The sequence below is a fragment of the Phalacrocorax aristotelis genome, chromosome 1 (assembly GCF_949628215.1).
Source record: "Phalacrocorax aristotelis chromosome 1, bGulAri2.1, whole genome shotgun sequence".
NCBI lineage: Eukaryota > Metazoa > Chordata > Aves > Suliformes > Phalacrocoracidae > Phalacrocorax > Phalacrocorax aristotelis.
Window position 1 is genome coordinate 132,267,532 of NC_134276.1, and position 27,042 is coordinate 132,294,573.

Consider the following 27,042-nt stretch of genomic DNA (forward strand, 5'->3'; position numbering starts at 1 on the left):
TTGGAAATTATTTTCAAGTGTTTTTCAGCTCAAATGTTTGCAATGATTTTGACATTAAGTAGAGTTTGTCTGAAGTAATACCTCAGAGAGGGAGTTTTCTGAGAAAAGCAGATGTATCAGCTCTGGAGCTGAAACAAGGTTTCATCACACCTTATATCTCACATGACTTTCTCTAGGTTGAGACTAGAAACTAAAGAATTCAAATTTTTCTGGAATTTGTTACGTATCTGTAATGCGGTTTTCCCTTCAACATGAGATAATCATTGCAATTACCAGTTTTACTTCCAAGAAACAGTGGCCTTGATATCTCTCATCAAGTATGCTGTAAATGTTCTCCAATGTCCTTTACTTCACAGCTTTCCTCTAACAGGCCTCCTTCTGCAGTTCCAAAAATCTAAGCCTCATGATGGACATGGCTTGCAATGTGTCAGTTAGCAGGGTAGTTATCTCCTGCTCAGAATCATAAATGCTTTTTTTTTTTAATCATAACTGCCAGTATAGATTAAATTGGGCATGCGCTTAGGGCAGTCAGTGTTTCACTATATAGCGTGTGTGCGCTCAGAGTTTGAAGGCAGCTCAATTACTCTGAATGGGGCCTGAGGGATTCTTATATGAACTACAGCTTTCACTTTTGAGAAGCTGCTCCGCACATTTTTTCCTCCTGGACTTGAGTCATCAACTTCCTTCCAACTTTGTCTGTGACACATCCTAAGGCAGCTGCTTTAAGCTGGATTCATTTAAATCTACATGTATTTTGGTGATTTGGTTGACACCATGTTTTCTTCCTGACGCAAGAGTCCTGAGAAAGCAAGCTTGTACCCACACAACCACAACAACTATTTTTTCCATGCAGTTAAGGGCATTTTTGTACTTCTAAAGAATCACCTGCTAGACATAAAGGTGCAATACTAATGGCTCATAGCATTAATTTCCCTCTTCCTGCCTCGCTACCTCAACTATCCAAGTCATAAAGCAATTCTAATCTGTTCTCAGTAGAAAGGGGGGGATCTAAATTGGTGATAAGCCACTCCAAAACCTTTTAAAACTACTGAACACATGCATGCATAGATGTATCTAATGATTTTGTTTAGCTAGATAAGGCAAATTTTGTTTTAACAAAGGAGATATTATTTTATCCTTACTTGTTTTCAAATAAAGATGTGACAACAGTTTAAGAGAGGATTACCAAGGGTGTAGTTAAGACTCTCCACCTAAAGCCTTCCTTTTACAGGTCTGAGTAATGAATACCAGGAGTAAGATTACTGTGCAAACAAGGACAGGCACTTACTCCTTCACTTGAACAGGATGACGTGGTACAGTGAATACATCTACAGAAGTCACAGAAGCAAATACACTATTGAAATACCTTTGACGTACTAGAATTTAAGTTACCTCTAGGATTCTTCACAACTGTACCTTCAGCAGAATAAGACTATGTAAATAGAAATCATGAAGTTTTTAAAAAATGCTCTAATAACTAACTTCACTTTCTATTGCCATTTCCAATACTTATTTCTTTATGGAATGACTTGTACAGATATCCAATTTTCTCAAGCTCATTCCTATATGATTGTGCATCCTGAAGCAACACTCTGCTAGACTCGGGAAAAAATACAAAGTTAAGAAAATTTATTGGGCTGGATTTTTCCCCAGAAAATACTCTTAGACTTCCTAGAAAATGCAGTAATGGCCTTCTAGAGAGAAAATACTGCTCCGCCCTGACTCTAAGGTGGTAGCAGCATGGATAAAGCAGCCAGAAGATTCTTCACTACGAGAAAAGCAAAGGCAAAAACATTTTTTACCTTAGTATGAGCAGTAGTAACTACATTCTCTGCACTGCTAATTGCACAGCAATTACCATTGCTAATGCAGGAAAAAACAGTACAGCTGCTGATTTTACACAGCACTTTTTCTTAGAAATTCAGCTAATCCACAGATAAACACACAAGCCACAATAAAGGCAGAAACAAAATTATTGGAGCTCTACCAAGGTTAGATTAAGTAACCATATCATACTCTATATCTGACAAAAAACCATGATCTTCAGTGGTACAAGTAAAACCTTGACTGAGAAAGCCAGAGCAAATACAACTGTAGGAGGTTTCTTTGCTCACAGTTCCACTTCCATCTTAGTCAAATCTTTACCTCAGACAAGAAGGACCTACACAGCTTTCCACTTTTGTAAGTTTTATTTTCTTGCCTACTCGTTTCCTAACACAAGCATCTCTGAAGTTAGATAAGCATTCACTCTTAATTCCAGGAACTCAGCAGAGACTGAGTTACCTTCCTCAAAAATATTAACTTTATTTCCTATGCTTTCTGAGATGAAGACCTCATTCAAGGTATTAAGGCTTTACACTGACCCTTCAGCACCTGAATGTTCTTTGTAAGAGAGAATGTATAACCAAAAGATTGCAAGTACCACCTGCAAAGGATATAATACAGCTTTTCCTCAAGAAAAACATGCAGCCTTTTTACTATCTCTTGCAACTTTCCTGCAAAAAGAGAAGTGATTCCATCCCTTGGGTGAAAAGGGTTAACCACTTTATGCCAATTCTGATCCTACAGAATGAATAATCCAGAGCCATCAGATATAAGACTAGCAGGTGCCAGACTGCCTTCCAAGGAAAAGCATATGGAGGAAAGAAGTACTCCTTGGCCACTTTTGCCAATGTATGATGGGACTTGGTTTACTTCCTGTGTGAACATGCATTGTTTCTACCTGGTTACTAATGACTGAGACAAATAATTCTAATGTCTAATATTTCTGCTATTTATTTCTATTCCTCAGAGAAATAGGTATGTGCAACCAGATTTCCACACATCCTCTGCAATCTCTGAAAATACTTTCTGTATCCAGTAAGGGAGAAGAGCATTGAGAAATGTAACTTCAGAAGAATTAAATTTGGTTTACATGAGGAGACTTTTCATTCAACTGCTTTTATAGGAACCTTGTACATTTATCAAAAAAAGCCTGGTTCCACTACAATACGTTTTCCCATCACCTCTGGAAAAGGAGAAGGAATAAGGCATCGTCCTTGAAAGCCGAGCAAAAAAACTCCCCTAGTGCAGCTGTTCTAAAAAAACTCCATACCCAGGGAAAACAAAATATATTTAGCAGTTCCTTCTTTATGTAGTCAAAGAAAATATTTTCTCTGGGGAAGCAATGGTCAATCCCTCATTTATACCATTTGGAGACAAGTCCTGGGAATTCTTCCTGATGGCTGACACTAAGTCCAGACTCAGCAAAAAGATGTGATCTTTTGGAGGCCTAATTGTAAAGACTGACACAAGGGAGTGAGACTTTCATTTGCTTCTGTGTGCTATCACTTAACATGAAGGGATTACAAAATTTGGTATAATCAGAAAGGACATATCCCAATGCAACGTGTTAGATATCCCCCATTATTGTTCAGTTTAATAAATAGTAATTTTAGATTTGGCTAAGCACAACTGCCTGTATCAGGAATTATAAGAAAATATAAACAGGAATAAAGGAAGTATTTTACAATGTAGGCGTCCATATCCGGTGGTGAAATCAAGAAACATGTAAAGTTATTTGATTCTTAAAGTTTGTGGCTTACTCTTTTCGTACTTGAGAATTTCTGTGTCTTAATGATTGTTGAAGACATGAAGCAAATTATTTAAGACAATGCTTTCTTGAGCTTAGCCTCATTTTGTCCTCCTTTACCATAACCACCTCCCCACCTTAAAATCTGTAGGTGATTATAAGATTAAATAATTTGAGAGGTGACTGGGCAATTGAAATATTCTAATTATGCACAGAGGCTATAATTTACTTCTGCTTATATGTCGTTATATATCTGTGACTGTGTATACATACAGATATGCACTTTATACACAAAAAAGTGTACTGCCTGACATGTTTCTTCTAGTCTGCAAGACAAATATCATAGCTGAAAAGGTTACCTGGATTTGGGCTCTGTTTCCAGCTGTTATATTAGATATTGTCCAGCATGCTTCCTTTTTGATAGATTCTTTTGGGCTGCTTAGCAAGTGCAGTAAACTCTGCAGGGCTGAACAATTCAGAATTACCTGAATATAAAGAAAAAAAAGGGAAGAAAAACAAGAAAAAAAGCAACAAACAAAACAAACGACACCTTAGAGGAAGATAAAGAATCACAGGAACAAGGAATACAATGCCTTCAAAATCTAAAAAGCACATCCCATCTGATGATTCCAAACAGTTCAAAAAACAAACAAACAAAACAAAAAACCATGAAGAACTGAGAAATAAATGAGTAAATGCTTGCAGGAAAGCTAATGAGCAAAACAACTGAGTAATTCAGGTAGGAGATCATGCCTTCATAATGATTTCAGTGTGACCCGAACACAAGAAGATACTAAGCCCATTATGACCAAACCAAAAATAAGATGACAGTATTTTCCTGTTGTCTTGTTTTCTGTATTTTTGTGTACTTCAAAGCTCCAACTACTTCTGTTTTCTGCATCAGCTGGCACAGCAGGGCAGAATGTTGCCAGTGTTGTGTTGAGCGACATTATGAATGGGCAATTCTTATTTAAAAAAAAATAGTGAAAATTTGCAATTACAGAGCAGAAAAGTTGCAGGGAAACTTGCATTTCCAAAATAAAAATTTTAAGTGCCCAAAGTACAAGAGGAAATGACCCACAACAGGGATGCTACAAGACAAAATAGTTGATTATGTCATGTGTGACAGTAAAGGGCTTTTTGACCCTCTAAAAGGGCATAACAAGATCTAATGACTGAGAAATGAATTATTTTTTTTTATTACATTCTAACTTCTTACAAGTCAGTCAAAAACTGAAAGAGCCTACCAAGAAGCATGGTGGTTTTGCCTTGTACGGTAAAAGCAGGCAGCTTAGGCAGACAGTGCGTAACAGAATTTTAGAAGAAATTCTTCAGTCTATTTGTGGGGGTCAAAAGAATGAGAGAACCAAGCTGAATCACGGTGATGACTTCTGATCTTGGAATCTGTGGACTGAATTCCCTTGCTTATATTCCCCCCAACCTTTCTACCCCAAATTAAGATTTAAAAAAGCAGAGATTATTGTTCAGGACTGTATCAGGTATCTGCTGGGACAAGAAACATTTTTTCTTCATGCACAGTATCTATGTTTTTAGCCATCTCCAACCACTGGCAATTGTTAATAGTCAGAAATGAGATTAAAGTAAAAAGCAGGTTTGTGCTCTGAGGTTGTACAGAGAAGTTTTCAGGCAACTGTCTTGTATGTTGCTCATATTCAGAAATTTATCAACAGTCAAAGCTGGGCTCTTCCTTCTGATGGAGAATTTTTATATGCATTCTGTACCCCCTCTTTAGCATACTGCACAAGCTACAGGCAGGGCTATCAAGCTATCCTACTTAAACAGTTCTCTAGATTTTTAGGAAAGTTTATGGTACACCCCTCAAAAAATTTTGTGCAACGAAAGAGTTTAAACATTTTATTAAATTAAAATCTAAGATTTATGCCATATTTAATAACCTGCATTACATGCAATTTAGTGATTCCTTGTGGTTTTATTTTTAATGAAACTATGAAATCACAAAATGCACCTCATTCTTATGACTGATCTGCAAAACAAATGCCATTAAAAAATACAAGAATGCATATGCAATTCAGCTACAGAAAATACTGCAACAATCAAAAAATCATGTTAAACTTCTTTAGCACTAGTGATAAGATATTCAGTGTCCTGCCTCTGCTAATCTATCTTTATCTCTGATCTCATTGACACAGAACTACATAATTCCAATATATTCATACAAAACAAAAAGCAAGCATTGAAAGTAGCCTCAAGATTAGGAACTTAGATTTTAGCTTTGGTATAATTTACATTGAAGGAGTAATTTAACACTTTGCAACGGGGAATCATAAACTCTATGCATCTACACCTCACTGAAAGCATCTTTCTTCAAACTCTTCATATCATCTCACAGCTCTAACTGCTACCACTACTTCCTGGATGTCCGTTTCACTGCCCCCACTGCGCACACCTTCCCGTTTGCAGCTACCACCACTCGTTGATGCCATTTCTGCCATCAGTTTTAGCAGAGTCAACAACACACCACAGCAAGCCTCTGAGCCTGTCACTTCAATCCAATTGGTTGTGCATTGGTCAGACAGCTCAGCAACACACAGGCATGCTTTTTAATTTGCACGCTAGAGATGGAGGCCAAGAGCCTGTAGAGTTTCATGAACAGTAGTCTACTCTGTACTCTTCTTCATATTACCAACTGAGTCTCACAGAAGGGTGTCAGAATGCAAAGTCGGAAGAAACTTCAACATAAGGCACAGCAGCAGAAGCCCGTAACTGGAGCTTCTGCTCTACATGTAAAAAGAGATTGCCACCAGACAGTGGATCACAGGTAACACACATATGCAAGGCACAGACTTCAGAAATTGGTGGGAGCTGCTGTCTCTTGCAAAACCTACCAAGCAGCAGGATGTCAACTTAGTGCCTCTGAAGCATCTGGTTTCCTGACCCGCAGTTTAATTCCAATACAGTGGTGGGAGTCACTGCCTCCTACTGATGCTTCTCCAAATATCTGCCCAGACATAGCTATATACCATCCAAAATCTGACCAGACACTCATTTTTGGTATATTCGTCGTAGACTACCAACAGCATCAGATATGACAGGCCTTCAATGGCCCTACCATGGCACACCATTCTCCATGAAATTCAGCCTTTAAACAAACCACAAAAAAAAAATCCTCAAAGGACATTGCACAGCAATATACAAATCCCAGACACAACTATGTATGAACCACCAGCAGTTCAGCACTAACAAACTATGAAAACCAGCATGTTTTGAGGCAGCTAGTGTCATCAGTCCTTCACTTTCAAACTTCAAAACGAACAAGAGGAGGTGCTTGTGAATAGGTTACCAAAACTAACAAAAAGATGCACTGCAGTACAACACAAGAGAAAGTTAATCCATACCTGGGTCTGGATATCATCTCCTGTGACAATGTTCCCAACAGCTCGTAAGGCAGGAGATACAACTTTGTAGTCGTTGTGCCTAAAATTACCAAGGAAATATCTAAGTGTTAACCATCCTAAAGCACCTCCATATTTACATCCTCAAGGAAGGAACATCCATCAGCCAGGGGAAAACTTCCCTGCTAAACCTGACTTAACTCTCACTACCTGAATCAAGACATTCATTTTAAACTAATGGTAAGTCTGTCTAGGGTTTCTAAATACTGAGGCATTTAGGTATCATTTGGCAGCATTAAAAAAAAATTAGATTAAAAGAATACAAGTACTTTGGAGTATAGGCATCCTTGGGAGGGTAAAAGTAATCAGCTTTAACTATGAAACACAATGTAGCACGCACAAAGGCAGAGAATGAGACAGAGGAACACAGACAGAAGCTGTGTGTTTAACGCATATGTCAGTTTGATCATCTTCTGTCATATGCATCCCCCATCAATTTTTAAATCAGGATTGGGATAGGAAGGGTGAAGTAAGGAATCTTCTTCTCAAATGAAAACACTTCTTTATAAATGGTACCTCAAGTAAGACATTCTATTCATTAACCCAGCATCATATTTGTGTTACTCTTAAAAGCCTTAATAGTCTTTATTTACATCACTGAAAACCATTATTTCTTGTTCTTAGGTAACTGAATGCTCCATGTCCTTCCCTTAGACCTGAAGAAATGATTCTAAACAAGGCCAGCCTCCCTGACCCCAACTCCCACATTGGTAGGTAATTATAAGATGGACTTCAATGGTGCAGGGAAATTTCCAGTATATATTATGGATTTTACAAAAATGCAGGTTAGCTGAAGGAAAAAACACCTCTTAAGAAATAGCAAAACTAGTACAAGAAGAGTTGCCTTGTTTCTGTTACTCATGATGAATAGAGAAGACTGAACACAGAGAGGTAAAATTAAAACTCAAACCTTGCTTTTTGGAAATTACTACATTTCAAGACATTATCTAATTAAACTTCCTATTGCTGGAACCTTAATTTTAGGGAAAAGAGTGTATAGTACATTTGCTCAGAATAAATTTCTTACATCAGCAATTCCACAAGTCTTCTGCAGACTCCTGCATCAATCACAGCCTGGATTTTATCATTGGGGCCATCAGACAAATAGGACAAAGCCCAGCAGGCATCAGCTAATACGTCAGTATCATTGACAAAGAGCAGCCAAGAAAGCACACTAAGACAAGGTGAAACCTGTAAGACATTAAGAGGAGATACATACATTGTGCAAATAAAAGAGCCAGAAGATCTATTAACATGTCAGCTAATTTTGTATGTGACATTATAGGATTAGGCATTGGCATCTCAACGTTCAATACTCAGAAAATTTCAGACCTAGGCAGCACTTCTGTGCAGGGCTGTAGCTGTGTACAGCAGGGCTGCAGCATACAGAAGCACAGAGGAGCATGCCAGCAGAAAAGCACTATAAGAATTCTGCAGCCACTACAGTACGATGTCTGGCAACTTAAACTCATACTTGTCTGCTAAGATGTCCCATACTTTGCACTACAGCAGCCAAGAGGTACAGAGTTTTGTTCTGCCGTGGGATGGTCATCTCCAGTACAGGAACAGTAGCAAAAAGCTAGGAGGCAGCTATATTAAAACAATGGCTGTGAGTGTGTGCCCAAAGGACTAAATATATTCAAAAACTTAATCTGTAAGAAATCTACACATTGTTTCAGAGGAATTCTGAAATATTTCTGCTATTTAGTTTAAAGTTCACCATGTTCGCGCTTACTTGTCTACCACCACCTCACAACCCATTTCCTTTCAAACACCTCTTACCTTGGCAAAATCTGGAGGAGGATTTTTCCCTCTGCAGAGGTTGGATAGAGCCCACACAGCATTTCGGGTCATAGTGAGACGGTTCTGTTTTGAAAGCAATCTAAAACAAACAAACAAAAAAATTCCAACCTTTGCTTTTTAAAAATCAGAGCCAGGCAACCCTGTAGGGTCAATTGCATGAGTCACTAAAATAAACTCAGGGCTACATTTTAACATACACCAGGGCAAAATATGCTAGATTTTTTTCCTATAAAAACACATCCTGAGGAAAATCATCCTTGATGGCTGGATACTAACACACATGGTAGATACATCAATCCTAGTATCCCAACAAGAACAATAACCATTACACTAAAATTGTATTCATTTAATTGCTTAGATATGGATGTGGCAGATTAACAGTCAAAACGCACAGAACTGTGACAAAATTGCACTAAGTAAAACGGTGTGTAGATAGTTTTGGAGAGCACTCTCTTCTCTGAACTGCATTTTTATGTCGGTCTTGGTCTGTCAGCCCCACTTTTACACTTTTGTATGTTGACTAGTGAAAGAGAACAAAACTTATTCTCAGAAAATGCATATAGTCTGGTTTAGGGTTTCCCAAACACTCATGACAGTCATGTATCTCACAGCAAGCACTGTTTACAGACTTTCTGTGTACACTGGCTCCAGTCCCAGCATGACAGCCTTGCCCACTGGGTTCTTGTTAGAACACGACTCTACAGAGCACCCCAAACCAGTCTCTTCCTGCAGTTGTTTTGGGGTGGCATCCCCACACCAGCTGCAGGGTTCAACTTCTGCTCCATAAGACACAGGAAGCCCAGTGATGTGGTGAACTCTGACACCTTTATGAGATCTACATACCAAAACTGCCCTCTCACATTAGGGCTATCACACTGACCAAAGCTGCATCAGTCACTGCTACACTGTGAGTCCCTTTATGTGAGATCAATCCTAGCACTGACAAAGATGTCTGTGGAATTGATTGAGTCAAACACAGTGTGAAGTCTCTAAACAAGGCATGTTTTGTGACAACTTAGAAATAACTAGCCGTAGGGTTCTTTGGCCTAGGAAGAATGCAGTAAGGCAAAACCCAGTTTTTCCACAACTATAACAATTCAAGTTTTCTCATAGCCATCCCACCTGTACCAATGTCTTTACGAGAGCACTAGAAAAACTCCACTGCTGCAAACAGAGTTTGAAAAGGACAGAGACTGAGTAATCCTAATTTGGACATGACAACACAAGATGGTGTCACTGTTTCAGCAATATTATTGTCCTTCAGCAGAGGACCATCAAGATGATTATGATAACAGGAGGGTTAGAGGCCTGGATTTCTCCAGCCTTAGAAGGAGACTGTGTAAGGGGAGATATAACTGCTGCCTCCAACAGTTTAACAGGTATATAAAGAAAAGAGGAAGCCAGATCCTTTTCAAAAGGTGTATAGTGACAAGACAAGAGGGAACTGTCACAAGGTAAAATACAGAAAATTCTCATTAAGTATCAGAACACTGTTTTTCACCATACCATGGTCAAATACTGCAATAGGTTGCCCCAGGTGGTTACAGAATCTACCTTTGATGTTACAAATTTGACTGGTTAAGTAGCTGAGCAATCTAATCTCATCTCACCTGCTGTAAAGAAAGGCTTTGACTGGATGACCTCCAGAAGTGCCTTTCAACTTAAATTATTCTATGACTCTATAATAAGCCCAGGCATCCACCCACTCTGTAGAATAAAATAGTTCCAGTTTAGCTGCTCCTAAAACATGTTTCCATTTTAGCTCCATTACAAAAGTAGTTCAGGAGCCCCTATTAGAAGTCTGATTAGTTCACAATAATTAAAAATCATTATTATTCTCCAAGGCAAAAAAGAAACTTCAGTCTTATGAGACACTCAAGCAAAATTCTGGAAAACATATTAAACCAGACTTACTGCAATAAAGGGGGCAGGATATTACAGTCCAATACATAGTCTCTGCACATAGTGCTGTCTCCGGCAATGTTGCCAAGAGCCCATACTGCCTGCAATGAAAAACAGAATAGCAATTACTTTTGTTTTCACAATTCAACCAATTAAGTGTATGTATTAGAGTGGGAGATACTCTGTTCTCACTGTTAGATCCTGGACAATGTACAGAAGGGGAATGCATTCTGGTTGAGCACTACATATATACACCCAAGCTCACTATATGATTCAGGAATATTTACACATACCTTAGAGGAATACCAAAACAGCCAGCTTTGCAGGCAGACATAACCTTGTTCTGTCCACAGTATAAGAGATGAGCTTATCTCCTCAAGCTTAGTAAGATACTAATTCTGCACTCCTTCTGGTTCAGAGCTGGCTCAAGCCCAAATGTTCATTGCACAGGTCAAGCAAGTTTGCACCTACCCAAAAATGTTTGTGTGGAACAGCCCACATTAGTATCTCCTAAGAAGCCATAAAAGCACGCATTATTTGCACGGTCATATTAAGAATGCTGACACCAACTAAGATAAAAAAAATCTATATGCAAGATAAACCAATATTCAGAGTTCAGATGAGCACTGGCACATATTCTTTAAGACAAAACTATACAAGACAGAACCAGTGTTGCCTATTAAGATGTAAGCACGGCAAAACGCAAGGACAGCTATTTTCTCCCTTGGACATCAGTACTAATGGAAGCCTTCATTTTGAGAAGAAAATATCTAAAATGTAAGAAGATCATTAAAGAACATGAAATCCATCGTCTGTAATATGACGAAAATAAAATATTTAATTGTTTTTTGATTTATACATTAAGGTCAAGTGGTGGTTTAGATATCACTGTCCACTAATACGAGAGTTAACTGAAAAAAAAGTAAAAGTAGTCTGTATGGAGTATAAAAGCCATTTGATGAACTCCATTAAATTTACAGACAATATTTTGTCACACAAAGTGTATGAAACTCCATTTGTTATTTATTTCAAGTTAGCAGAGGGCTAAGTGTCATATCAAATACATACATGTATCTGCTTATTTGGTAAGACCCATACATCTGCACAACCACTGGAAATACTTCCAATACTGCACATAGAGGACAAAAGCAATCCTATCTATTATGGACAGCTGCTGAATGTCCTCCGCAAATTTATCTTCAGTTGAAGGCCATGTATTTATTTGCAGTAAAATGTGTTAACAGTGCAGAACTATTTCTCCAACTGAATGTACATAAGCTCCCCACACAAAATAAACATGTTTTTCTCCCTGTATCTCTACCTGAAATAAATTACTCCTCAAAAAAAATTGGCAGGATAAGCCAAATTTGTTACCTAAAGGAAGTTCTCAGATAATCTGAAATAAACTTATTTATTCTTTATGGGTATGATGTCAATTGATTTGTTGCATTAGATTTCTACTGTAACATGTTTTTAAACAGTGGCAAAAAGATGCTACTTTAAAAAACAGACTCCAAGCACTCTACAGGCCCAAACCCCCTAGCAAATCCTGCAAAATTAATACAGCTAAAACCAGATGTATATACAAAATGTAGATACAGTTGTCAGTTTACTAGATACAAAATAGACAGACTCCTCCTTTGTACCAGTATTACTAATAACACCATAGATAGATCAACTGGAAGTCCCTAAACTGCAAGTTGTTAAGAGACTAGGACACTATTCTGGAGAAGGATTAGTTTGTTTTGTTCTCCTACTGTTTTCCAGGCTTCTGCTGTCTGCCATAGTCAGAGACAGGGCACCAGGCTATACTGACCTTTCCTGTGAAACAGAACAGCCATTACTACACAATGTCCTCCCAAAACTTATCTTCACCATGAAAACTTAATTTCTCATTCCAATTCTCATTATTCTACAACTATTTCAGAAAAACTTTTGTCACAACAGAAGTATAACCTTGGGTCTGGCAGCCTCATGGACTCAAGACAGAGAAGGCAGCTACTGAAAAAATTTAGCTTAAGAGACAGAACATATGCCACCTTCTGCAAAATGTCTTTTGTATTAAAACTGTAAGAAGCTATGCTTGTTCCTCACTGCAGTGCTTGTATTTCTGCAGCAATGAGAAGCCCGAGGAATGAATCAAAGATTTCAGCTGCTTCTAAATAAACTTGTGGATCTTCTAAAAATGTTTAGGGGTGAAAAAAGTTAGAATTTGCAATAATTTCCTTTTATTGAACATGTGGGTAACTTTGTATGAAGATACGATCTGCTTGCCTGGACACCCTTACACATGTTAAAACACCCTGGAAGCCGTATTTCACTTGTCTCTGGACTTTGTTTCTGCCATTATAGCAGTACCTATTTTTAGGGTGGACAACAGTGATAATCACTTAATCCAAGAATCCATTCTGACCCTGAATGACAGACTAGTTTTGCAACAGCAAATCTCACATCAAAAAGACTGACCAGAGAAGTCAAATAGCATCTCTATTGCTTTCCCACTCTTGATTTTTTTTTAATGGCAAGAGAAGTCTGGCTGAGTAGTCTGATATCACAGGACTTGGTAAGAGAAGACGCTGCAAGAAATCCTTGTAATGCTAATGACTGATAGCACACAAGATGCAAAGAAATTGAAATATCTTTAGAAAAATATGCAAGGTTTCATTCAACAAGGAAGATGTCTTTCCTTAAGGAATTACTTCAGCTCTTCAGATAAGTGAGGAACATAAGTCAAGCTCATTTAAACTCTTCTCGTTGGACACTGATATAAATACAAAGCCCTATCATAGTACCCACAGATGACATGTGAACAATTACTAGTGTCTTCAGGGTCTGTTTGCCTGAGTGATTTTCAGTGATTTCCATTACTTCTTTTGTGCACTCCTCAAGATGCAAATGGCTTGCTTGCCATAACATTTTGGCTTCATTCTACACATCTCAAATGTTTTTATCTTCTTTTCTGGATAGTTGCAGAGGTAAAAGGATATTTAATTTCATTAAATTTCAGAGTTTATTAAATTTAAAAAAATTGACTCTTAAAAAAATTCCATTTCATTACTTTCCAATACCTACATCCAGACCTGAAGATTAGAAGAACCTGTAATTTTAAGATTTGTAGCCTGACTTCTTAACCAACATCTTAGGTAGCAAAGTTGCGTGTAAACTGAAAACACAAATGCTGCCTTGTCAATTGACAGCATCTATTTTTTATACACCTACATAAATTTCCATTTATTGCTAATAGTGGAGTATTGATTGTTGCAGGTCTCTAGTTTATCTTACTCATTATTAAACTCCAGTGTTTCTTCCTGCAGTGCTGGACAACTTCAGTATCAGTAACAGTGCAAGTTTTGTAGAGTACTGTTGAGCCATATGGTGCCTTCTCTGTGAATAATCAATGTGCTTTCTGACAACCTTCCCGGGATTCTGAAGGCTCTCAGCCATTATTTCATTAGGCCTTTGGATATTTAAACCAATCACCAGCAGTGTGTAGCATCTGTGCCTCTTGGTAAAGAAGAAATATTATGAAGTGAGATTCAAGACTTTCTCTGCTTTTGGCCACTGACTTGGGAAATTGATCTAACACTGGGATGAAGATGGTGAAGACTAGCTTGCATACAAGTGTGAATGGATAAGCAGACACAAGGAAGGATACAAGAAGGCCAGATTCCTAGGAGAGGACTTCTGCTATGACCCAACACAGCAAACACCTTTTAGTGGCCAGGGTGCTCATAGTTCCTTATTTCTCACATCTCATCCACCCAAACAGAGAAAATAGCTCACACTCATGCCTCAACTGTTTTTCCTGATTTTGATTATTAAGACCTAGTTAGTAGGACTGCTGACGTAAAAACCAAACAGAACTTGGACACCAGACTCGGAGGTCACCTCTATCAAACAACTGATGGTTATCAAAAGGAACAGCAATACAATTAGAACTGGCAAAATACTGAGGGGAAAAAACAAATGGATTGCTTTAGCTGAACACACAAACATTCCCAAAGGAGAACAGGGCAGCTGTGGATGCTCCTGCCACTGTCTGTCCAGCAGAGCTCAATGACACACATCTGTCACTGTGAGACGATCTCAGGGAGCATAATGCCTTACGTGGTTTTTGAAGGAAATTCAATGTTCATGAAGGAACCCAAGTTGACATCTGGGTTTTAAATACCTCAGCAAAGGCATGAAGGAGACAACTGCGGCTAAGACATTGCTGCAGCTAGATCAACCCTAAGCATGTCCAAAGAGCTTTGATGGAGTCCTTTGCTATAAATTATTTCAGGCTGACATATTTCAGGCTGTGCTGCCATCCAACGAGACCTGGACAGGCTGGAGAGCTGGGCTGAGGGGGAACCTAATGAAATTCAACAAAAGCAAGTGTAGGGTCCTGCACCTGGGGAGGAACAACCCCATGCACCAGTACAGGCTGCGGGGAAACTCCATTTCTTTGGTGGGAAAATGGATGTCGAATGGTTTGACCACTGATCACAGGGAATATCTGAGTAAGACTGATACGCAACGTAAACAATGAAAGTGTTAAAGGATGGTAGGGTAATTAAACGCCAGCCTGCGTAGCTTAATGCAAAACAGATCTCACAAAAAGACACAAGATATAATTTAATTAAAATATATCTTGCTTAACAAACATAGCTATAATGATTCCCTCATGCTGACTTCTATAAAACCACTGCTTTAGAAGCACACCAGGCTCAGCAGCTAGCATATGCAAAAGAAAGTATAATACATTAGTTAAAATTGGCTTATAAATATTAAAAATAACCACTGGAAAAATCATGATCAGATAGGGTAAACTGGTATCTGTTCCCAAGCCACTTCTAAGGGAAGTTTGAAATAAAAAAATAAGTTCAGTGGTGTAAATCTGTAAGGCTTACTGTAAGACAAAAAAAACTAGTGGATAATGGTTAACCAGTAAGCCGAATTAAAATAATCACCAAATCACAGGTTGGAAGGGACCTCAGGGATCATCAAGTCCAACCTTTCTAGGAAGAGCACAGTCTAGACAAGATGGCCCAGCACCCTGTCCAGCCGAATCTTAAAAGCATCCAATGTGGCAGAATCAACCACTTCCCTGGGGAGACTATTCCAATGGTTGACTGTTCTCACTGTGAGAAATTTCCCTTGTGTCCAATCGGAATCTCCGAGAGCAACTTGTGTCCATTCCCCCTTGTCCTCTCCATGTGAATATTAGTTGTTCTTTAGTTTATGCTGTGATACATATTAAAAATTATTACTTATATTTCATTCTACAGAATTGCTATCCTATTTAGCACAATGAATGGCTTACTAACAATGTTTTCCTTTTTCTCTTCATCCTTTACTATATATGGCTGTAGGACTAGCTTTCAGCCTATGTGCCCTGAACACGTACTTATATTTTCTGTATTTTCCTGTATTTTTGTAATTTGTTGCAAAGGTAGCAAGAGTTGCTTGCAAATAATAATCTTCACAGTACTACTGTGAGAAAAGATAAGAATCATCATTTCACAGGGGAGAAAATTATGGTCAAATATCTTCCAGTTTCAAAAACGCAGCCTGAAAAACCCAGTTCTGCTCAAGACACAGACCTAATGCAAAAGTGCTAAGCTGTCCTCAACTACAAAATGAAATACAAATATTTCACATTAAGCATTCAAAAAACACAGAACTATAGTATCTACTTACTGAAAGCTGATATAAGCAAACTGCCCAGCATCAAACACTAAGCAGCAGGTACATTTATCTCAGAAAGCTGCAATTGCCTTAATCGTAAGAATACCTTCCCTTTTCTCCTTCGTTCACTACAGTGTGTTCCAACTTTAATAGACATGGTGTGACAAAAAAGCCTCCTTTACTACCCACTGATTTGTTACCAGGGCAACAATCTGTACATATAGTAAATGAGACAAGAGTCATCTGGAAAAATACTATGCAACTGTGTACTAATGCTATCCTGTTAGGCAGAAGTACAATAGCTAACATTTAAGTGCTTAATGCCTTTATTTTTTTGTTTTAGTAGATATTATGGTGAAGTGTTTGGATTTTTTAAAAGCTGTCAGAAAAAATATCATTTCTCTCATGTTGGCCTGCCTTTAAACCAAAGTCAACTGCAAGCAGGGCTGCAACCTCTAGACCTGCGGCACAGAAACCCATCACAAAAAGGCATAGGTAACACTTCGCAGTGGCACATTTTCCTTCTTTAGCACAGCTTACTACAGAGCAATTTGTAACTGGTATTCAAAGACTTACGGGTAACAGAGATCACAGATTCAGCACCTGAATTGCACAGAAAATTATTTTCTGGTCATTATAATCCACTCCGCCTGCCTGCAATCTGAACTTTAACACGTCAGTAGTTTATTAGGAGGCAGAGGGGGAAAGAGGCAGATAAACTACTTAACTGTGGCCCCTAAGTGTCTCTGTTAATTCACATATCTTAAGGTTGAAGGCTGCATAACTCATTCTAACAGGTTCACTCTTCCCACCTGCTCTCTGAACATCAGTAGGGATGATAACATAATAAAAAACCCCAAATTAGTTGTTGTGCGGAAGATCATTAGGAGGAAAAAAATGGAGTAGCCCTTACTACACTCAAAGAAGCAATCATACTGCAGGAACAGCACCATATAAGTGATGGTTGAATTTGGCAAGTAATGCCACCAACTTCAACTCCAAAAAAATCAAACTCTAAAAAGCATCAAACAGCTACGTCTGGATGGATTTTCACATGGGCAGAACACAGCATTTATCCACCTTTTTGGCAAGCTCCCCATCACTTTTCTACTTTCTATGACGACAAAGACTCATCTCCTGAAAGAAAGCTAAAAAATAAAAAGACAAAAAACCCACCCTTATTTCCTTTAATATAACTTTCTCAAGCACCTGAATTCAATTTCTCTTAAAAAAATGTTTTCCAAAATAATTCAGCGTGAGACAGACCATTGAAAATGGAAAGTTACAGAGTAGAAGAACTAGAAAGCTGTAAGCAACTGGGGCGGCGGGGGGAATCTATCCGTCTTGTGGAAAATGTGAGGCACCTTTAAGTACAGGTGGTACATTCTGAACTAGCTATAAGAAAGACAAGTTACACAAAGCAATCCAATGCTTATGAGTCAGGACTCTTCTGACCATGCATCTCAGTACAGCCAAATGCAAGGTCAGACATCTAGGAACAGAGAGTAGAGGTCACACTTCCAGGATGGAGAACTGAACCCTGGTAAGTCAGTGGTTCTGAAAAGAACGATGAATCATACTGGATAATCAGCTTAACCTAAGCTTGTAGCCAGCTTCTGTGGCAAAGAGTCTGCAAAGTAGAAATGAATATGAGGTACTATCTCTGCAAAAAGCATTGCTGGAAAAGTGCTACTGGAATATCCAGCGCTGTCAATTCCACCACCACAAAAAGATATTGAAACAAAGAAATGTTCAGAAAAGAATTGCAAAAAAACCCAAACCAACCACTGCAGAAATACCCTCATAATGAGAATTCAGAGCTTAATTTCATTTGCTCAAGAAAAACTTACGCTATGGTCTGTAAGTAGCTACAGGAAAAAAACAGACAGCTTACTAATTGAGTAAACAATGAAACAAAAGCAAATACCTGGACCCAAAGCTAGCCAAATTTGAATAGTAAAGGTACATACTTTCAAGTTAGGATTAACTGAAACTATTTGTTAACATGATTAATATTTCATCACCCTAAATCTTCAAAGCAAGAATATATGAATAAGGATGTATTTCAGACAAACACAAGTCTGGATCTCACGTGGAAATTACTGAGTCAAATGTTTGGTCTGTGCTTTACATTGATCCCTTTAGGCCTTAAAGAATATTAATCTACTCTGTAAGAAACAGAGAATGTAGGAACTATAATCTCCATTCATGCTTTATCTTCAGGAGAAACAAGCATGAACTTTCCATCTCTAAAGCAATTTTTAAACAAGGCTTCTTGAATTCCTCAATACACACAAAAATAATAACCCATTAGAGATCAAAATATATTACCCCATTGGCTGTGGTTAAATATATTTCCAGAAAAAGAAAAATACAGTGCTGGCTTAGATATCTTGACACATACTAGGTAGAAAGGAACTGTTGTGCAAAACTGCCAAACACTGCATTTCCTCTAAAGGCTTTCAGAACAGCACAACACACACACACCCCAAACCAACACAAACAAAACAAACAAAAACCCAAAACCAACCAAACAAAAAACCAACCCCACAAACCACCACACAGACACACAAAGAACCCAACAGCATTCTTAATCTTTACCTGTTCCTGTACATCTTCAAACTCTGAACTAAGCAGCTCTATGAAGATGGGGACGGCTCCTGCTTGGATCACTATTCGAGTCTGAAGAGAATTTCCCGAGGCAATATTTGTCAGCACCCACGCAGCTTCAAACTAGAAAACAAAATAGAAAAGAAAGTTTACTAAAAGTCTTCTGTGCCACACCAAAAATGAAGACTAAATGTCTTTTAAAGGCAGAAAGAATTGGCGTAGGGAAAGCATGAGATATTACTAATTAACCCACGCAGCAAGAACTTTGATTTAGGATTTAATCATAAAAGCAACTCCTGCTAAGGAGACGCACAGAATCCTGAAATGGGCCTGAAATAAGAACTCAACAATTAAGCCTAGGCTTGTAAGGCTTTTAATTTTAAGTGTTATTAATTATTAAAGACTTCATTTGTAAAAGTACAATTAATCCTGCCCTCCTGACCAACTAAAGGAGAAATTCTCTTCCAGTAAGATGTGATCAGAATAAACAATTCCAAAGTATATTGTTGTAATACACAAAGAGTATGGGCTGCAATGAAGCAGAAACACACAACGTCAAAACTGCAAGACTCATCATTAATGAACTAGAAGGAAAACTTTCAAGCTAGAGTTCAAAGCCAACATAAAATAATACTTGCTCTCCTGTAATTTTACTGTCAGGAACGCCTAGAATGGGAAGCCCAAAAGCTACACTTGTGCCAAGGAACAATTTTGGGAACACTGACAAAGTAAAACGAAATATTAAAGTGAGGTCAAGAGGAACTTCCTAACTGATCACACCAAAAAGTTCTGCCTGCAGAACCTGAACTGCCAAGCACCCAGACTGATTTGGCAAGATGAAGGAAAATTAACCAGTTGTAATGCAATATCAAGAGCTATGTACTTGGGTTTATATCGTCAGTGCTTTGTAACTAACTCTTTAGGACAAGCTTGGAATTTTCAACTTTGACTGATTTTTGCCCCTTTCATGTATAAATCAATACATGTTATACCAGTAAGGCCATGAGAATTTGACTCGGTCTATGATTGCTTTTTAAACTAGAGCTGTATCTGCATTTGATGAGGTACCCTCTACCCTTACCTTCCCTTCCTATTAAAATATGCCCTTCAAATATTAGGAACTTGTTTCCCTTTATCTGCCTGTCTTAGGCTTCCATGTTAGAGGCCCTACAAGTAATAAAAGGCATTAATTTTTTTTTTAAATCAGATTGCTTATAAACTTTCCACTGGAGTTGCAAGCCTATAAACTGGCTCAAATCTGATATATACTCTTAGGTATTGCCCCCAGATTCCTCAAAAGTAGCTAACTGACCTTTCGAATTCTGTGTATATCAACTAGAAAAGTAATTCCTATAAACAATACCTTTTCTCTAATGGGTAAGGAAAAAAGGTATTAAATTTTTTCAGATCTCCACTCACCAAAATTTGGATTTCAAATGGCATTAACAAACTTGTTGCCTTATGCATTTTGAAAGAACATTGATTCTAACCTGTATATTTTATTTAATGATAACCTGTTAACATTTTTTTTCTTTTACTAGAGGATTTGTTTTCTTTCACCTTCTACTCGCACAGAAGAACTCTGACCATAAAAAAGGACAGCTGGAAATGAGACAAAGCTCCAAGAAGCAAGTCCAAGACAAATTAACCACCATTGTAACAGACACAATTTAGTTTTTCAAACTAAAGCAAGTAAGTTTCAAGGTTTCTATTTTTATCATTATGGATTGTAATTCTAATTCTAGCTTTTCTTAGTTTAATCAAAAATCTAAGTCATAATTCTAAAGATTTAAAACTGTCTTCAATTAGTACAAAAAACCCACTGAAGTTTAGTTTAATAGCTTTTCATCTGGTGAGGTCCATATTTCATTCTGGTTTTGTTACAAGAGAAAGTGTAAATATCCCATACTAGCCATTACACAACTCAGACATGAGTGTATGTGTGTGTCTGTCTCCTGTTCCCATCAGAAGTCTTGCTAGAAACCCTGAAGATAAAATAGCTTTTTTATCTTAGTGAAGAGAAAGAGAGGAAGTACAGCCAATTAAGCAAATCACTGATTATTTTCTACCTAATTTGCATCACCAAATGCCTTCATAATATAGGAAGATAAATATATATTTATATTTGCATACCTGTAATGTGCAGTTTTCTTTTCGTTTGAGGAACTCCACAAACCTGGCCACCACTCCTGGTGTGCTTATGACTTCATCTATTGGGGGATTTGGTTCTATTTAAAACAAAAAGCGAAGTTAGATACATTAATTTCTTTGTAGGGAAATTTTCAAGTTACAGCATCAAAATAATATCCAATGACATACCAACTCCTCTTTTCTGAAAATGTATTCTTTTTCTGCAATACTGCTTTATCTACACTAAGCAGCAATGGATTCATATAAGTCACCAAAAGTTAACTTTCAGGTAATATTCAAATCACTAAGGCACTCAGTAATTTAGGCAGCCCAACTTCACAGCAGTGGTTCTGCAGTCACTCAGGCACAAGCAAAGCTCAGCTTCTGTAAAGAAGCATATCTGAGCCATAGAGACACTGTCTACAACAATTATATTACAGAGCAGAGATCACAACTGCATCATTTAGTAGTTTTAACTGAAGTGACTATTATATACACCTAGCGCTGACATTTTCCAAAACAGAGCTTCACTCAGAAATTTCTGTATGAAATTCAATCTTTATTGCTGTCAAAGTAAAAACACATGCCAGTGATGCTTCTAAATTTTTCTCCAAGTAATTTCAGCCCTTACCTTTAGAAAGAAGCTTTCGGAATTTCTGGGTGGCTGAAAGCTGTTGTTCTGGACTATTGGAGAAAATCATCTCAATCATATCAGAGGTGATGACTGCACTCTAGGATTCAGGTAGGGGAGACAGAACAAGAGCAATAGAAAGCAAGAGGGAAAAGAAAATCTGGAATTAGTGGTAAAAAGGATACAACATTTGCTAAACTGGTACAAATTTTATCTCTTATTGAGTAAAAACCTAGATAGGACCAGTATGGACAACAAATGAGTCATCATATATGTAAATCTACATAAGCAGCATCATTCTTTAGCGTACTCTTCTCTAGAAACCAAAATTCAAATTTTACTTAAGCTATGGCAAGAAAATTACTCTTCAGAACCTCTCACCAGTATTCTCTCCCCTTTCTTCTATCTCCCCTCCTCTAAAATAAATGTAAAATTGTCAGCTTCAACAAAAGGTAGTTTAAATTGGAACAGCAATTACTATTATGCAAGAACACCACTTTGATTACGCTATTGTTTAGATTTCTGCAACATGTACATTTTGAGTCACACTCTTACACCAAAATGTACAGGACCTGTCATTTTTAGAGGAGTTGACAAATCTAATGCTTGTCATTATAATCAGAGAGTTAAATTTTCCATAATACTGACAGTTTCCACAATAGGGCTAAATTAAATCAGCAACCTTTCTTATGCCAGGTAAAATCTGACATTCCATTCATCACACATGTACACCCATGTAAAGAAGCATAAGGAAAGTCAGATTTTCTTTCTTCCACTTCTTTTGATCTAAACCCTTAGATCTGAGCCAAACCCTTAAGACAGGGAGACAGATGACAGTGCTGAAAATACTTAAGCTTTTTCTGTAAAGGCTATCAGCTCCAATAGCTCCAACTATTAAGACCCTGAAATAAATTATATTTAAAATAGTAAACTGTATAACGGTAGTATCTATCTCAATTAGACAGGCTCCTTTCCTAACTTTTTATTATCTATTAATTTCACAATAGCTTCCAGACAAACAATGAAATGGTATTTAGGGCTTGTTGACGTTTAAAGACTATCCTGAACGATATACTCTATTAGTGATCTACTGCATTGTTTACAGGGATTTCTCAGTTTCTCAGTAATTTTCAAGGCTGGTATAACCATCAACAGAAACCAAACCCAGCCTGATTTGTATGAAAACATCATTTGCATAATCTGAATGCAGACACAAGCATGAAGATCAGTGGTCAGACTTTTATGTGAGGATGGCACTTTCCTTAAATCTCTCTGTTACAGCCCTAACACCTTACCATTTTTCTTTCCAAGGAGAAGACTATGGTGAAGAAACAGGGAGAAAGCAGAACAGTCTAATTTCCACTAAAAGTTTTTTCTGTAGGGTGAAATTCCAGCTTGGAAAGGAGTTTAAGGACACAGACATATAGATAAGCTAGGTCTAGCTGTGTTTCCAACACACTAGCTAAAATTGGTACCACTTAAAAGTCTACTAACAAAGACTTCCACTGAGCCCCTTTTTACTTTGAAAATTGCAGTAACACATTGCCTAGTTTGTATTTTCATGTTTCAAGCGTTATGAATTTCAGATTAAAAAAACCCAACAACCTCAGGCAACGGTTGATAAAAATCACCCATAATGGTGAACATCAAAAGCAGGAAGTAATCAGCCTGCTTGGAGCAATGACATTTTATTTAATTTTCTTGAAAGCATATCTACTGAGCAACCACTCACTCTATCCATGGCATTTTTGTCTCATGTAATCTGCTTCAGGGCAGTTCACTGAAACAGGTGTTTAAGAGCTGTCCATAGCTCTTTGAATGCCATTTTCAACGTTTTTCTGGAATTCCATTCCCCTCAAGCCACTGCACAACAGGCCAGCTTAGTTTCAACAAACACTGTATTCCTTTCTCATCACTTACAGAAGTCATCTCCATATTGTTCATCTGAGCCTCATGGAAGCCACCATCTGACATCACTTCCTCCTCTGCTTCTTCCTCAGCTGTTGCAACATTTCGGCGTTTAAACAACTAAAGAGAGAAAAAGTATTTAATATATATCATATAGCAAATATATACACAGTGTGTCATGTTAGGCTGCAATAAAAATTACATAAAACCTAAAAGAAGCTAGTATACTGGCTACAGGACTCCTCCAGACAGTAAATGGAGGAAGTTTAGTCATGGAGTAAGTTAAACCAGCAAGGTGCTAGAATACTGGTCCCCCAAATTTCTGGAAAATCCTCACTGATATTCCCTTCTCTTCACCATCCGCCTCCATCTATGAACTATCACTGGCTTCCAGACAATTGCTTTCTTACAGCTGAGCGGCAGAGGATGCTGGGGCTCAAAGACCTAAAAAACTACTGTGTGTAACAGCTCTTTGTAGAACACCTGCAGAGGCTGAGGTAATTGAGTTACTGAGGCAGAAAGGGCTTTAGATGATGATCACATGGGATTGGTCTAAAGAAATTATGCCAGGATAAACAGAATTTGGTTGCTACCACTTAGAGAAGGTACCCACTTTGAGATGTCATGAGGAGAGCTAGAGGCTACAGCTTCTCCCCTTGATCCAGCTGTCTCTTTAGAAGAAACATTAGCAATGACAAGATGGGTTTGGGGGTGCTGACTGGCCTGCTGAGTTCAGGAAACAAAACACCAGCATCAAGCTGTGTCAGATTTGCACCACTGCAGACAGGCAAGACAGTCCTGACACAGACCTGCTGTTACTCTTCCCTCCAGAGAAAATGGGGAGGAAACAATATGCAAAACTGCTAAGTTTGTAACAACCCTAGGTCAGTGATAGTCATCCTTGTGGAACACTATTCCTTCTAAGCTACTGTATGATGTGCCCACTTAAGCTCAAATGTGCTCAAATAAAATCTTAATTTTCACATAACTTGCCAACGTAAAAATTTTCATTTCAGAGGCCTGAAGTTGTTTTTGTGGAGCTGTTTGGTTAAAAAAAAAGTAGGGAATTTAAACTTCAATGACCTATTTGCATGCAAATACGTAAAAGATGAGAACCTGCACAAGGTCTGAAATTGCAGAGCTGCAGATCCTGCTTGCAGCTCCACTTCTGTTCCCCTCTTAGGACTAACAATTTTCCTTAAGAGAAGGAAACACTGCCACAGACTTTATTTAGCCAACCTGTGGTAATCAGGTCCAACAGAGGTAGAGGCAAAGGTAAGACAGACAATTACTCAACATTTTACTAATTTAGTAATGGCTTTACGAAGACCAACAACATTCTGTGCTACCAGTAGTCTGCAAATGCTGCCTACAGTTACTGAACAAAATCAACAAGTATTGCAATTCCAGCTCAGAAGGCTCCACTGACCTTCTTTGAAAGCATCTGGTATAGATAGAACAGGTTACAGACTTGACCTACTATTCCAAACACAAGCATATTACTATCTTCATTCTAACTCCACAAACCTCAACACTGACAAAAAAGGCTTCATTGTAACTTTTTTGAAACTGAAACAATCCCTTAAAGCTTCCAATGATCACAAGTACGAACAAAAGGAAGAACAATTCAGTGCTACTTCTTTTTATCAGAAGATGGTTTTTATCATACTTTGTCACTGCTGCTGTTTCCTGATTAAACCTGCAGACCACCTGCAACTTTGCAATGTGAATAAAGTAGTAAGAGCTAGAAAGACATGAGCAGGTAGAGAAGCTTCATTTCCAAGCACTCTTTTTGGTCATTTTGCTTACAACACATAATAAATCCACTACTCAAGGTACCAGCCTTATGGACATAAACATAGCATGACCGTTTGTAAATTCATAAATTAACTGAAACTTAATGACAGAAAACCAAGAAGAATCAGGTCAACAAATTATTTCTGCCCTCAAGAAAATCATTACTGCAACTTATAAGGACTTTGTCAGACCTTCTCCTCCTCCTAGCTGCAATGTTTCCTTGCATTTCGCCCCAGCTTGCCACTCTTTGAACAGAGATTGAAGTCACCACAGCTCAGGCAGGAAAAAAACCACACCACCATAAATAAATAAAACAAATAACAAAAGAGGAATTCCTCAATCATGTTCAGTGCAAGGTTTGTACAGCTTTGTACAAACCACCTTTATTACCAAGCTCCTCTGGCCAATCTTAGAGTTGAGTGAATGAGGAACACTCACTCTAAGTTTTGTAGAGCCTGCAGAAGAGGCAATAAAGTCTGCAGGTGACACTGATTTCAGACTGTGTATGAATCTGGCAGGGCAGGAGCAACTAAGAAGGGACTTCGGAGAAGCAAAGAGCTAGGGACAGCGCAAGACAAGACTGTTGAAGGCCTGGTTACAGATATCACAACTGTAGTACAGTACCTGTTCCTCTCTCTTTTGCTTCCGTAGTTGAAGACCCTCTTCCTCCCGCCTGCGACGCATCTCATCAGGGTTTAGAGATTTGTTCTTGTAGCTCTTCAGCCGGAAATTCTCTTTTCCTGAGGTCGTCATGATTACTTTAAAATGTCATTAAAAAAATAAGTCAGAAAACAATTACTCTCCAACAACACAACATTTTGTATTTTGTCTCCATCTCTCAACCTCTGTAGTCATGCACTATCAGCCACTGCCCCTCTACATCCCATCACCTAACTTTCAATAACTTAGAAAGTGTAAAGCAAAATTTCACAAAATTGTCACTTTGGTATGCCAGTTCTTCAAATCAGACCAACAAACTTTTATTTTACTCACTGAGACTGCAAGGCATGAATAAGTTAAATATCTTATTAAGAAAGAACTTGGATCTACAAGGCTGAGGATAGAGCCTGGGCTAAAAAGAAAGCTACACTAATAAATCTTAACATTTCTCCACATAGAGAATTAGCCAAACTAATTACATTCCCCTGTCTTCACTCAAAAGTGAAGGGGTCTTAGTTGCTTTTTAGCTTAATTCACTTTGCAACCCAGTACAGGTGCTTTTTTTTGCACTCCAAATACATATTTTAAGTTAATTTGACACAATTCCATGTTCCTTTTATTCAGACAAGGCCTACAAGAAAAATGAAATGGAGAGACAAATTTTAAGTGAGGATGGTTTAACCACTGAAAATGCTTGCTCCTGCAAAGAAAGCAGGACTATTCTTCCCCTCCTTCCCACCCCCAGCCTCTCATCCTGCCACTGTTTATGCAAAGGCACTTTTTTCAGTCTATGATTTCCAAGTACTGTCTTGTCTGTCTTATGTAACTCAGTGGATCACCATTTATGTCTACTCATGATGATTTTCTCATTTACAGCGCTGCACTTTGGAGTTACTTTGCATAAAACAAGAGCCATAAAACTGTGT

General features: G+C 38.1%; 1 protein-coding gene across 1 annotated transcript in view; it reads right to left on the reverse strand.

Annotated features, from left to right (window-relative positions):
* KPNA1 (karyopherin subunit alpha 1) overlaps window positions 1-27,042 on the reverse strand; it is a 52,521-nt gene that overhangs the window by 13,772 nt on the left and 11,707 nt on the right. The window contains exons 2-11 of the mRNA XM_075108207.1: window positions 26,081-26,214; window positions 23,672-23,779; window positions 21,752-21,851; window positions 21,124-21,218; window positions 18,982-19,113; window positions 10,723-10,811; window positions 8,788-8,887; window positions 8,033-8,196; window positions 6,949-7,027; window positions 3,931-4,056 (exon numbers count right to left, since the gene is read on the reverse strand). Coding sequence (XP_074964308.1) covers window positions 3,931-4,056; window positions 6,949-7,027; window positions 8,033-8,196; window positions 8,788-8,887; window positions 10,723-10,811; window positions 18,982-19,113; window positions 21,124-21,218; window positions 21,752-21,851; window positions 23,672-23,779; window positions 26,081-26,209 — 1,122 coding nt within the window. The 5' untranslated portion in view covers window positions 26,210-26,214. The remainder of the gene's footprint in view (window positions 1-3,930; window positions 4,057-6,948; window positions 7,028-8,032; window positions 8,197-8,787; window positions 8,888-10,722; window positions 10,812-18,981; window positions 19,114-21,123; window positions 21,219-21,751; window positions 21,852-23,671; window positions 23,780-26,080; window positions 26,215-27,042) is intronic.